Genomic DNA, 14,725 nt, shown 5'->3' on the forward strand with positions numbered 1-14,725 from the left:
ATTTAAATGATTAAATGGGTCAATAACTTTTAGGGAACATGAAAAGAGCACTCTTTAATGAAAAGGAACAAAAGGATCCCATGACGTGTTACAAACTAAGAAAAGGACAAAAGGTTCCTATAACTCTAATACAAAATAGAGTGAAAGTGGGGAATAGAACTCGGGTCTCCAAGCAAGGAATGGAAGTAAGATGATGTTTTTCACCACTGAACCCATAGCCTCTTTTAGTTTATGGGTTCATAGTTTAATATATAATCAAATTACGCTGAATTTATACAGTATATGCTCGGTCTTTGTCGAAAGTTATAGGTTCAGTTGAACCCGTATCCAATATGCTAGATCCTCCCCTGCCTGGATAAAAATAATAAACTAAAGGGGACGACCTCTCGCCTCGAACAAAATAAAAGAAAAGAACCTAAAGTTGCCTACCCAAGAATTGACGGCCTAGCATGCTCATATCGTTGAAATAATAAAGTAAAACAATTAATATGATAAACTCAACTTTTCATTCTTAATATCCAACCCCCACGACCCGTTTCACACAAAAAAAAATAATACATAAACCGTGATCAAACGGAACGAACAAAGAAATAGAAATAAACATTCCATAAAACAAGCACTGCAACTATTCAAAGGATCTAAATAGGCAAATAACCAAAATTATAAAAAAAAATACTAAACAAAACATAAATAATGATGACTTAACCAAGCTATTAAAGAAAATGTTGACAGATATCTAAGCCTATCCATTTTTGCTAGTTTCTTTATCATTTCAGATTTTCTAACTCACACCAACTCTAACTTAAGAAATTATGTTCTTTTCTTAAATCAATTACGTACTGTTACTTCCCCATCAAAATCATTCGAGCTCACTAAACCGCTGTCGTCCGAATTAAAATTGAACTTCATATGATAAATTGGTAGGAGCTCTTAACTAGGAAGAAGTGTCACGACCCAAAATTCAACTAGTCGTGATGGCACCTAACCCAACCCGCTAGGTAAGCCAACTTTCAATAATTCAATTCCAATAACAATTATTAAACCAATTTAAGTGAATAAAGATCTTAATCTTACACATCCCCCAAAAATTGGTAGTATAAATCATGAGCTTCTAAGAATAGAGTATACAAAGTGGAAATAAAATAAATACATAGTCTGTTTGAATAGTACATAAACAGAGCTTTTATAAATTTAAGGCTATCATGAACAAGAGGCAGCTACAACAGGAACGCAGGTACATCTTCAAATCCCACAACCATCGAGCACATCAACATCAGCAGTTAACATATGCACGCAATGTGCAGAAGTGTAGTATCAGTACAACCAACCCCATGTACTGAGTAAGTAACAAACCTAGCCTTAGGTTGAAAGTAGTGACGGGTTTCTACCAAGGTAGGGTCCAAATCCACTAATCCACAACAGTTAATAACGACATAAAGTAAATAATACCAGAAGTAACTCAGAGATAAAATGCTCAGTCACCTCATGATTTCAACAATAATAGTTCTTCCTTTCAAGTACATCAGTGAAAAACCAAATCTTTTGCCAAAGTTACCAAAAATGTGAATACGTTTGAAAACAGAATTTTTTTCCAAAATCCTTTCAATAATAAATAAAATATCTCCTTTTCTTTTCAGATAACCATTGTAAAACAAATGCATCACTATGCCCATCTGTCAACATGTGTGAGAAATCATGAATAATGTGATACCGTACAACATGAGAAAAATACATCTCTATGCATATATGTCATGTGTGCATATCAATGCAATGTATCTTGAAGATTGTACTCATGTACTCACACTCTAAGAGTACTCAATCTCACTGCCTCGCATTCTATCTCACTATACTCAGCACACTCAATCACTCAGCGCTATACAATACATGCTGCGGCATGCAGTCCGATCCCTGTTTATAGTCGACTGCGCTCACTGGGGTATGTACAGACTCATGAGGGGCTCCTACAACCCAAGCGCTATAAGCACGGACAACTCACGTGCTGCACGGACAACTCACGTGCTATAATATCATATATGGACCCGCACAGATAACTCACGTGCTGCACGGACAACTCACATGCAATAGTATAATATATATAAAGCCAACATGGCCTGCTGCGACGTGCAGCCCGATCCCAAAAAAAATATCCTCACAATTAGGCCCTCGGCCTCACTTAGTCATCAACCTCTCCAGTCTCTCGGGCTCTCAGAAATCATGATAAGCAGCCCAACAACAATGATATGATGCATCGACAATAAATAAGAGAGACTGAGGTATTATATGAAATGAATAAACATGATTGAGTAAAAAATTATAATTTGAACATATTATTCAACCACAAAAATGACCCCAATGGGTACCGGCAATAACAACATATGCCTAAGCATGATTTTTAATACGAGTCTCAGCTCAATTTCTTTAACTCATAAAACCGCATGGAAAATACCAAGATCATTTAACTATAAAATTCTATAGAAATAATTATGTCATAATTCCTACGGTGCACGCCCACACGTCCGTCACCTAGCATGTGTGTCACCTCCAAACAATTCACATAATACGTATATTCACGGTTCATACCCTCAACTCTAAGATTAGAAGAGTTACTTACCTCGAACAAGCCGAATCCAATGTCGAGCACGCTAAACAATGCTTCCAGAAATTCCATTCTGCGCTTAATAATTTTTGAACGGCTCGAATCTAGTCGCAATTAATTTGATTTAGTCAACCCAAATTATAGGAATTTATTCCATATCAAAATATTAATTTTTCTACAAAAATCTGAATTTACACTCAAAAATTGCCTGTGGGGTCCCATCTTGGAACCTGAAGAAAGTTACAAAATATTAACGCCTATCCAACCATGAGTCCAACCATATAAATTTCACCAAATTCCAATATCAACTCGACCCTCAAATCTTCGATTGAAGTCTTTGAAGATTTCTACTATTTTTAACCCAATCTTTATCCATTTGAACTTAACAATCTTTCACAACCCTATTGGTATGTATATATAATAATCTTACACCCAAGAATTATACTATTAATCACCCATCTTTACTCCAAATCCGAAATTGAAGAATTGGGGAAAGAAATTAGTACCTCTTTGAAGCCCTACCAATATCCTTGTAAAATCTTCAAACCTTGGACAAGAATTGATGGATAAATGACTAAGTCTTCACTTTCTCTCTCTAAAATGCTCTCACTTCTCTCTAAAATATCAGATGAAACCCTTCAAAGTGACCCCCAATAGTGTTTTATAAGAATGGGGTCGGATTTATAAAACTAGAAAAATTAAGCTCCGAAACACACTATGCGGTCGCATATGCGACTGCATAACGCTTCTGCGGCTCGCAAAATGGACGCGAAATGTGGCCTCCGAAACCGGGCAAGGCTGCCTCAGTATGCGGTCCGCAGACCTGTTATGCGGTCGCATAATCCACCGCATAACTGATCTGCGGTCGCATAATGCGCCGCAAATTTTCTCGACACTTGCCCCTCTCCTGATCCACTCTGCGATCATTATGCAGTCCGCAGAGTGATTCTGCGATCGCATAGTGGTCGCATAAATGCCCCTTTTTCCGGCAAAATTTTTCCTTTACACATCGGTGCATTGTTCAACCCAATAATCTTTTCTTGGCAAAATTTCTATAATCTTTGTACTAATTGATCTACTTCGGCACCACTAAACCTTAATTTTCTTGGCAATATTTCTCCGGGGTCGTTACACATAAGTCAATATCCGGTCAACTATTTCAACTTAAGCTTCCTACATGAAAATTCATTCTTCCAAGCTAACTCTGGAATACCTTAAAACCAAAATCGATAGTTCACACAAGTCATAATACCTCGTAGGAAGTTATTCGAGACTTCAAATAGTTGAAAGGAGCGTAAATGCTCAAAACGACCGATCGGGTCTTTACAAGAAGAAAGTTAACAAATCAAATCCACTAAATAAAGATGAAATCGAAATAGTGAATAGTAACTCGAGCTTGCAAACATTAGGCCTAAGACATGTATATTTTTATTTTATTGACACACTGCCAAAATTTTACTAATTCAATATTAAATTATCATGATCAAAATAAGATAATAAAAATAATTTTTGTGAGGATTCAAGTGAGTATGTAAGAAAAGAAGAGTTTAAAAACAGAGTTTTATCACAAGCTAAGTTCTAGAAATAGAGAGGAAATAAAAATTAGCAAAACATGCGTTGAAAATCTGTTCTATCATTTAAATTACCCAAATATCACAATTTGAAATAGAGATAGATAATTCCATTAATTTAATGTCAAAATACCTTCATCCCTTCAATTTCACTCTAGTAAGAGAAGACCAAGTAATTCTAACAAGATGGAAAGCAAAATATGACCGCAGATAGCCAGATACTACAAAAACGAATGTTCATGCTAAAATCACGTCACACATAGAAAGTCTCAAATTTCAATTATTATGCACGAACACTTTAAGAAAATAAGGAGCAAGAGAATTACTAAACTTCAACAGTAATTGAATTTTTATGTTCCAAATTTTAAACGACTTTCATTATACTAAGATTAACACTGATAATAGTAAAATAAGAGGGGAAATGAATGAAACCTGAAATTGCCTGCAATTAACAAACAATAATCCAACAGTTACATGGATAGAGACAAAGTTGCAGCTACGGTTGGAACTCGATTCAAACGGAACCTCGAACGCGAAACTTGAATCAACCTCGGCTCGGTTTCTGGCCTTAGATAATCTCCATTTTTGAAATTAGAAAACAAAAGAAAAAGATGGAATTTTTTTATATTTTCGAATTCGTAATCAAAATCAAACTAGAAGAAAACTATTTTATTTTTGTGTTTTTATCAATGAATTAAGAATGCAAGATAGAATTATAAGAAATCCAAAGCTAAAACTTACACCCTCATTTTTTTTTCTCCAATTCTGTTCGAAAAATCCCCCCCACCCCCATGCAGAAAAGTTCCTTTTTTTTTCTATTGTCCCCCACTCCCTCTCTCTCTCTCTCCCCAAAAATCCTCTCCTCCCCTCACTTGTCACGTTCTCTCTCCTATCCATTTTAGGGTGGTCGGATATATATGGAATGTATATTAGAAAGAAAGAAAAATAGATAGCTATTATCTTAACATGATTTGAAGAAGTAGCTATTATCTCTGCAAACCACATTTCTCTTCAATAAAATAAATCACTGATCTCAACCATACGCATTCTCTACTTGCTTCATGAATAGCTATTATCTCAGCATGATTTGAAAAAGTAGCAACAATTGATTGCTTTGTGGAGCACCATGATATAACAGTACCTCCACATGTAAAAACGTACCCGGTTTGAGATCGAGCTTTATGTGGATCAGGTAAATAACCTACATCTGCATAACCAACAAGATCTGCACTACCTTTGTTAGCATAAAACAAACCCATATCAAGAGTTCCCTTTAAATATCGCAAAATATGCTTAATCCCATTCTAATATCTCCATGTAGAAGAAGAGCTATATCTTGCTAGTAAATTAACAAAAAATGCTATGTCAGGTCTTGTAGCATTAGCAAGATACATAAGTGCACCAATTGTACTGAGATATGATTTTTCAGGATCAAGGAGTTCCTCATCCTCTTCTGGAGGTCGGAACGGGTCCATATTCACTTCAAGTGATTGAACAACCATTGGTGTACTCAATGGGTGCGCTTTGTCCATTTAAAAGCATTTTAAGACCCTTTATGTATAGGCAGATTGATGCATAAAGATCCCGTCTGCTAAATGTTCAATTTGCAGTCCTAGACAAAGTTTTGTCTTTCCAAGATCTTTCATCTCAAATTCTTTCTTAAGATATTCAATTATCTTTTGGAGCTCTTCTGGAGTTCCAACAAGATTTATGTCATCAACATAAACAACAAGGTTAACAAATTCTGATGCCATTTTCTTTATAAAAATATATGGACAAATAACATCATTTATGTAACCCTCTTTCAACAAATATTCACTAAGACAATTATACCACATGCGCCAAGATTGCTTTAAGCCGTACAAAGATCTTTGTAATTTGATTGAATACATTTTTCGAGATTTTGAATTTGCTTCAGGCATTTTAAATCCTTCAGGAATTTTCATGTAAATCTCATTATCAAGTGACCCGTACAGATAAGTTGTAACCACATCTATCATATGTATTTCAAGCCTTTCAAGTAAGGCTAAACTGATGAGATATCAAAATGTTTTGGCATCCGTAATGGGTGAATATGTTTCTTCATAATTGACTCCAAGTCGTTGTGAGAATCCTTGTGCGATAAGGCGAGCCTTGTATTTTTCAACTTCATTTTTGTCATTCCTTTTCCGCACAAAACCCCATTTATGACTAATTGGTTTTATACCAGCAAGTGTTTGGACTACTGGTCCAAAGACTTCTCTTTTAGCAAGTTCGTTCAATTCTGATTGAATTGCCTCTTGCCATTTTGGCCAATCAGATCTTTGTTGATCATTTGTCTATTTTAGTTTTCGAGGATTTCGATCCTTAGAACCCAAAGTCCTACCATGCTTCAGGCGTGCTTTAGGTTAGTTCTCATGCTAGTAGATGGTCCTGCTGGGACATCAATTCGTATAGGCACATTCTCTGCAGGGATATATGACATAGTTATCCTTTTCAAATCAGTAAACGTATATGGCATTTGATTTGCTATATTTTGTATTTGGATGATCTTTCGGACCTCCTGATTACATATAGGGGTACGTGGATCAAAATGAGATAATGATGAAACTTTTCACACAATTTCTCTTTTGATTTCCTTTTTCTCTCCCCCTAATTGTGGGAAATTTGTTTCATCAAACCGACAATCTGCAAATTGAGAAGTAAATAAATCTCCCGTCAATGGTTCAAGATAGCGAATAATAGAGGGTGATTCAAACCCAACATATATTCCTAACCTTCTCTGCGGGCCCATCTTACTGCGATGTGGTGGTGCTACTGGCACACATACAACATATCCAAAAATTCGTAGATGGGCATTATTTGGTTCATGACCAAAAAATAATTATGACGGGGAATATTTATTATAATGTGTTGGTCTGAGATGGATAAGTGATGTTGCATACAAGATAGTGTAGCCCCAAACAATAGTAGACAATTTTGTTTTCATAAGTAATGGTCTTAATATCAATTCAGGCTTTTAATAAATGACTCTGCAAGGCCATTTTGAGTATGAACATAAGCTACATGATGTTCAACTTTTATCCCAATTGATAGACAGTAATCATCAAAAGCTTGAGATGAGAATTCTCCAGCATTATCAAGGCAAATAGCCTTTGTAGGATAATCTGGGAATTATGCCCTTAATCGAATTATTTGGACTAATAGCTGTACAAATGCCAGGTTGTGAGATGATAGTAGGCACACATGAGACCATCTTGAAGATGCATCTATTAGGACCATAAAATATCTAAACAACCCACTTGATGGGTGAATAGGTCCACATATATCCCCATGTATACGTTCTAAAAAGGCAGGGGATTCAATGCCAACCTTCATTGGTGATGGTCTAGTGATCATTTTGCCTTGATAACAAACATAACAAGAAAATTCATTATTTGTAAGAATCTTCAGGTTCTTTAATGGATGCCCAATCGAATTTTCAGTAATTCGTCTCATCATTATTGATCTAGGATGGCCCAAATGGACATGCTAAAGCACAAAAATATTTGAATCAGTAAACTTCTGGTTTACGATAGAGTACTAATCTTTGAATAGTATAAGCCAGAAGATAAAGTTGGTAACTTTTCTACAATACACTTCTGGCCCGAAACATTCTTTATAATACAAAGATATTCCATATTCATTTATCGTCTCAACATGATACCCATTTCGATGGATATCTATAAAACTCAACAAGTTTCTTCAGGACTTGGAGGAGAATAATGTATTATTTTTATAAGTTTTCTTCGGGACTTGGAGGAGAATATAGTAGCTCTTCCGGAGCCTTCAATCAAACTTATATTACCAGAAACATTTGCCTTTTCCCTATGCAAATAAGAAAAGTATTTCTGATATTTGAATATGGCATGAGTTGTTCCACTATCAATTACACAAATATCTTCATGATTGGTCTTTGATCCAAACATAATTTGAGGATTATCCATATTCTTTAAAATGACATAAACAAAATAAATATGATAGTAAACATAATTATCAAAGTATAACTTTTATTTATGTACAATAATTACATAACCATACTATCTACTACAAACAATAAGAATTAAAATATTTACATTTCAACATATTCATCACCGATCACATGACTTGTTTCTCCTTCTGAGAGTGCAAAGTAATCAGCTACATCCAAATACATGAAGTCTAAATTATCTTCAGAAATAAAATTTGCTTCAACATTTTTCTCTGTCTTCTTCAAGGAGGCTTGAAAAAGATCAACCAGGTGCTTTGGCGTATGACAGGTACGTGACCAGTGCCCTTTTTCGTCACATCTATAGCATACATTTTCTGAATTTGTTGCTTGCACCACTTCATACTTTTGTTCCTTCCTTTTTCACTGCTGGTGGTGAGGACGGTTCTTTGATGCATTATTATTACCATGATTAGTGTTTCTTCCCCGACCACGACCATGACCATGATTGGGGCCACGTCCTCTTCCATGCTTAACTTGGTGGAAGTTCGTCTCATTCACTTCGGGGAATGGACAAGAACCAGTAGGTCGACTTTCATGGTTTTTCATTAATAGCCCATTATGTTGCTCGGCTACAAGAAGATATGAGATAAGTTCATAATACTTTTTGAATCCTATCTTTCGATATTGCTGCTGTAGGAGCATATTCGAGACATGAAAAGTGGTGAAACGTTTCTCCAACATATCATGATCAATAATATTATCATCACATAATTTCAATTGGGAAATAATTCTGAACATAGCAGAATTATACTCACTGATAGATTTAAAATCTTATCGCCTTAGAAGAGTCCAATCATAATGTGCCTGTGGAAGAACGACCATCTTCAGTTGGTCATATCTATCTTTCAAATTATTCCACAGTATGAGTGGATATTTAATAATGAGATATTCCATTTTCAAGCCCTCATCAAGGTGATGGCATATGAATATTATTGCTTTGGCACGGTCTTAGTTTGGATCTTGATTTTTCTCATTGATGGTGTTTGTCAGACCCATCACATCAAGATGCATTTCAGTATCAAGCACCCAAGATATGTAACTTTTGCCCGATATATCCAGGGCTACAAATTCAAGTTTAGAAAGATTTTACATTATTTAGAAAAAGAAAGCTCTTACCTCTGATACTTTCAAAGTATTTGCTCGAGATGGCAGAGTCTCGTGCTGATAACGTGTTATAAAATAAAGAATGTAAAGTAAAGACAAGTATAGAGAGAAACTGATATATTATTCAACTTTCAAACATATATTCATAATGAACTGAAAACTTATCTATTTATAGAAGAAAGGAAGCAGCTGCGAGGCGTTTTAGGAAGCAGCTGCGAGGCTTTTTAGAAAGCTGCTGCAAGGCTTTTCTTTAGCTGCTTGTAAGTTGTCTGCATGAGCTGCTTACAACCTGCTTGTTTAATAAGAAGTTGTTGCAAATTATTTCATTGAGTTGCTTGCAACCTGCCTGCATTAGTTGCTTGAAGATAAATTTCAACAAAGTACTAAATGAATAATCTTCTTCAGATAGCGGAGTAATGAATGAAAATTCACAATAAAATATTTTCATAACATGTGTGCATTAACTGAAGTGGGGACCACCTAAACATTTGTTATGGAAAAATACAAAATCTGAAAATGATATGCAATGAAAATCCTTCTCTTTTTTTTTATACACATCACGTGAGCTTAGAGAAGAGAGATGGTGGGTCCAACTCAATTTCTTTTCCCTATTTGCTTTGTTATTTTCGTTCTTTCCTTCTTCTTCTTTTTTCCCATTTGTTTCTTCTAAAATTTGAAAATAAAATGAAGAAAAAAACTTCACAAAATACTAATTTATCTAGGATAACAGAAAATATGAAAAGGAGATATAAAGTTACTAAGTTAATGAAATTTAAATACTACTCCATATATACTAAAACCTACAACTTTAAAATAAACTAATTAAATATATTTTTTTGAAATTTTTCTTCTTATCATTTTGGAAAAATAAAATATCAATACTAGTTTTGTATTTTTTAATTTTATGAAAGGTAAGATAAACTAAAGTAACTAGATAAAATATCAATTAGTTAAATAAAAGAAAATATTTTTTTGTTTTCATTTTTGTGATAAAATAAAGCGAAAGAGTTAAAACTAGTTAAAATAGAGATATTAAACCTAAACTAAATATCTAACACTAAAATATGTAAAACTTCGGGGAGGGTAAAAAATTACATGTCTACAGTTGCCCCTCTTTGACTGGAAACACGAAGAGTTTTCAGACAAAGAACGACGAGACAAATTTTTTGACCCGACCCTTATTAAAAAAAGAATTAAACTAAAAGAAAGAAAAATGTGACCAAATCCTGATTTTGGACAACCTACATATCCTGGATTATAAAGGAATCAGGTCACGTATAGTTCAAAAGTAAGTAAAGTGGAGAAGGATACCGAGGTAGAATGTCGAGTGAAGCGTCATCGAGGTTCCGGCCCGCGGTTCCTATCATTACGTCAAAATAAAAATACGATAAAAATTACAAGAAAGACTACAAGATCCTATCTACTCTTCTGTCTTGAATTTTCCTTGAATCTCTACTTGAATCTTCAACATGAAATAGAAAATCAACCCTATTCTTCAGATGAGCATCCTGCTGACTTAAACTTGAAGAAAACTAGAAGTTGACCCTATTCTTCAGGCGGGCATCATGCTGCTTGCACTTAAAATAAACTTGAACTTGGAGTAGACTTGAGCGTAATGTAAGGCACCGTTAAAATTTTCTAATTATTTAAGATTTTAAAGTGCGCCAGCGGTATTTGAAGATAACGTATTCTAGTATTAAAGGAGACCTATGGGATAGGACCACATCATTTTGAAATGAAATATGTGTTTAATGTGAGTTGGAACATACTAAGGAGTTTTGTGAATGGAAATAATTTGTGTGGAACAAGTTGGATACATTAAGTGGAAAAGATATCTCAATTCGCACAACATCCTACTTCAAACGCATGTTGCTACCAACCATTCGTCATTTGCATATTTCTACAGAAAGTTATGGCCATTTTACCGGACCTATGCCATATGCTCTACCTGATGCGCGACTGTGTATATTAGAGGGTATTCTGCCTCACGTGCGCGACCAGGTGCGCGATCGCGCACATAGGAGCCCATTAATTACTCCCAAGTCCGGATAAAGAGAGGGGTTAATTCATTTCTTTGCATTAGGGCTTGTATATCAAGGAAATTCCGTCCAACACTTCCCTCCCATGAACTAAGGTAATATTTTTGGAGTATTTTGAGTTGATTACCACTCCTAAACACCTATATTAACTAGGATTAATCTTGAAGATCCATAGAATTCCATTCAAATTTCCATCTCTAACTAATCTATGGTGATTATTTATGTATTAAATATGTGTTATAACTTAGGGTATGGTTATTGGAAGCCATAAGTTGCCAATTTAAATATATAACCATTGTAGAGATTGAAAGGTGATTATTTGATGGAATGTTGTTGGTTGGGTGTAGATGGATGGTCATGTATGTGATGTTAAAAGTTAAGAATTGTTTAATAATGATGGTGGGATAAATTGTTGGTAAGTGATAGTAGTTGGATGAACTAATTTTATGGTTAAGAGATGTAGAGATTCATGCCTACCAGATGTTTGATAAAATGTCTAAATAGCCTAAATTATGGAATTTGTTACTAATATTGGTCTCATTGGATGTTGTTATTGTAAATTAAAGTTGCTTAGTGTAGTGGATAATTATAGTATCATTAAGGGACGAATTTGAGGTATCTCTTAGAATTGAATTCCATGATGTTCCCGTAAGTTTCAAAAATGGTTGTCTCAAGTTCCTTATTCTATGTTTCGAGATGTTCCCAATAAATTTGATTGTCCCAAATAAGCAAAGTGTTGAGAATTATATATTCAAAACATGTTCCGAATGTTCCTATCATATTATGTTATCTTTTGGGAATGTGTTCAAGAATAATATGTGTATTAAAATGCTACGTCTTTGAGTCGTGTTTCAAATGAAGGTTATGATGCCAAATTGTGTGAGAAAATCTCAATATGCTTAAGACTCTTAATTTCTCATATGTGTACCTAAAGTCTTGATTGAAAATGTCTTATTGTTGATAATCTATAAAGATGGTTGGAAGTGAAATAAGTGAATTGGGGATATAAAGTGTGGCCAACGTGCCAAGAGCGAAAGTTATACTTGTGGCCAATGGTGCTAATGAAATGAGATGATGTGAGAAAGATTATGAAATGAGCTTTGATTCAACTGTTCCAAAATTTACTTAAAAATAGAATTTCCTAAAAGCTTATGAACTCAAGTGATGCCCATATGTGGCTGTTTTAACTGATGTTATGCTTTGTAAGTAGTTTCGATGTGTTTTGCGTTCTTATATATTCGTGAGTTGAAATTGTGTATTGCCCTTTTTTGGGGGAAAATATTTCAAGAATAAATGATGTGTTATTTGTTTATGAACTTGTGCTCGATTGTCAATCATTTTACTCCATTTCTTGGAAAGAAGTCCATTGTGTTTAAAGCCTTCATTACTAATGAACCTAAAGTTGTGATTTTCAGAATATTCTATTTGTTGATATTTATGATGATGATCCATGAAAGGGAAGAAATGAAAGTGTGAAATATGAAGTACGGCCATTGTGCTATGAATGAAGAATCACATATATGTCCAAGAGAGCCAATGAAATAATGATGTTGAAAGTCGTTGAAAGTAACAATGAGGCTATATGCGGTATGAAAGGTTATGGGGTAAATGCATTTCTATTGTTGTTTCCTTCGTAAGCAAAACAATAATATTTTTGGGAGTATCGATAGTCACCGAGGAAGGGTAGGTTGAAATAACCTAACCCTGAAACTACACGTGTCGGTGTAGGAGTGGATTGTGATAATTTTCCTTATTTGGGATGAGATTGTTGTGATAAAATTATTCTCCTTAATTAGGATGAGATGATTGATAGAAATGGATGATGTCGATCCACACGACATTGTGGTGAAATAGCCTAGACGATCGGGTCATGATCGAACACCATGCCGCACACATGGTGGTGATTGTGCTGGAAATTGTAATTGAAATCTTGGATGAGATGGCCTAGATGATCGGGTAATGATCGGAGTCCGTGCTAAAACTACGGTAGTATTGGTATTGTGAACAATGGTATATCGGTGATAAAGATCTCCCAACCAAAAATAATATTATCTTCGTATTTTGGAAATTATTATGTTTTAACTTGGCATTTGGATATCATTGATTGTGACTTGATGTTTCTATGATTTTTCCTTTCTTATATTGGCATTCTATTTTGAAAGTAGACAGTTAGCTTTACATACTAGTACTATTCTATATGTACTAACGTCCCTTTTACCGGGGGCGCTGCATCTTCAATGGATACAGGAGGTTCAGCAGCGGGCAGTTTGGATCCTCGTTAGCAGTTACTCCCTATTCGGCAGGTTTTGGTGAGCCCTACTCTATTCCGGGCCTGATGTCACTTGATGTTATACTTTGTGTTTTGAGGTATAGGTGGGGCCTTGTTGCCGACACTTCAATACTACTCTTCTGTTGTACTTAGAGGCTCCGTAGACAGGTTGTGGGTGGTGTTTGATGTTGGGAATTGATCTAGATATGTTGGTATTTTTGGTAAACATATTTTTCATTATATCTATAAACTTGTAATAATTTGAAAATTATAAATGAAGCTGCTAATGGAAATGAAATGTGAGTTGTTAATGAAATCTTTTCAGTGTTTGATTAATGGAGTGTATCTCCTCTTTATTCATGGTTGAGTTTGGGTAGAAGTAAATCTAATAGGCTTACTCAGACGGGTTCACTCGGTTGAGTGTCGGTCACGCTCCTCGAGTTCAGGGCGTGACACTTTCAAACCTTGTTCTCCAGGCGGGCTCGTGCTACTTCTGATTTAAACTAAAAATAAACTAGAGGTTGCCCCTATTCTTCAGGCGGGATCCTACTGTCTCTGACTTGAACTTAAAAAACCGAAAGTTGACCTTGTTCTTCAAGCGGGCTCCTTGTTTTCTCTAACTTGAACTTGAAAACTGAAAGTTGACCCTGTTCTTTAGGCGGGCTCCTGCTACTCGAACTTGGATGAAACTTAAAAGTTGACCCTATTTCAGGCGAGCTCCTAATGTTTGGACTTGAAATGCACTTGAACTTGAAGTAGACTTGAGCTTGAAACCAATTTCTTCGTTCTCCATGTGGGTGACTGACTACTAACTTGAACATAAAATTAACTCTGAAATGAACTCCCTCATTCTCCAGGTGGGTGCTTGAAAATTACAGCGAAACAGACAAAACAAAGAACATTTTCTGCCCCAGTTTGTACCGGAAGCATTTGTGTGTGTAAATTAAATCCCATTATCCAGGAGGGTACTGAAAACCTAAAGCTAAATCCCATTATCCAGGAGGGTCTTGAAAACCTAAAACTAAATCTCATTTTCCAGGAGGGTCCTGAAAACCTAAAACTAAATCATATTATCCATGAGGGTCTTGAAAATTCATAACTAAATTCCATTATCCATGAGGGTCCTGAAAACTTAAA

The 14,725-nt window shown here is 35.2% G+C and overlaps 1 protein-coding gene and 1 long non-coding RNA gene across 2 annotated transcripts; both read right to left on the reverse strand.

Annotated features, from left to right (window-relative positions):
* Nucleotides 1–1,077: 1,077 nt before the first annotated feature.
* Nucleotides 1,078–4,938, reverse strand: LOC138892489 (uncharacterized). Its single transcript, XR_011408204.1, has 2 exons — nucleotides 4,600–4,938; nucleotides 1,078–1,240 (listed from the first exon to the last, which is right to left on the reverse strand). It is a non-coding gene; the product is annotated as an uncharacterized lncRNA (long non-coding RNA).
* Nucleotides 4,939–5,153: 215 nt separating this feature from the next.
* On the reverse strand, nucleotides 5,154–5,669 carry LOC138895908 (secreted RxLR effector protein 161-like). Its single transcript, XM_070180688.1, has 2 exons — nucleotides 5,520–5,669; nucleotides 5,154–5,438 (listed from the first exon to the last, which is right to left on the reverse strand). The coding sequence occupies exons 1-2, from the start codon at nucleotides 5,667–5,669 to the stop codon at nucleotides 5,154–5,156; spliced, it is 435 nt and encodes a 144-aa protein (XP_070036789.1).
* Between the last annotated feature and the right edge of the window lie 9,056 nt (nucleotides 5,670–14,725).

Source organism: Nicotiana tomentosiformis, chromosome 1 (assembly GCF_000390325.3).
Source record: "Nicotiana tomentosiformis chromosome 1, ASM39032v3, whole genome shotgun sequence".
NCBI lineage: Eukaryota > Viridiplantae > Streptophyta > Magnoliopsida > Solanales > Solanaceae > Nicotiana > Nicotiana tomentosiformis.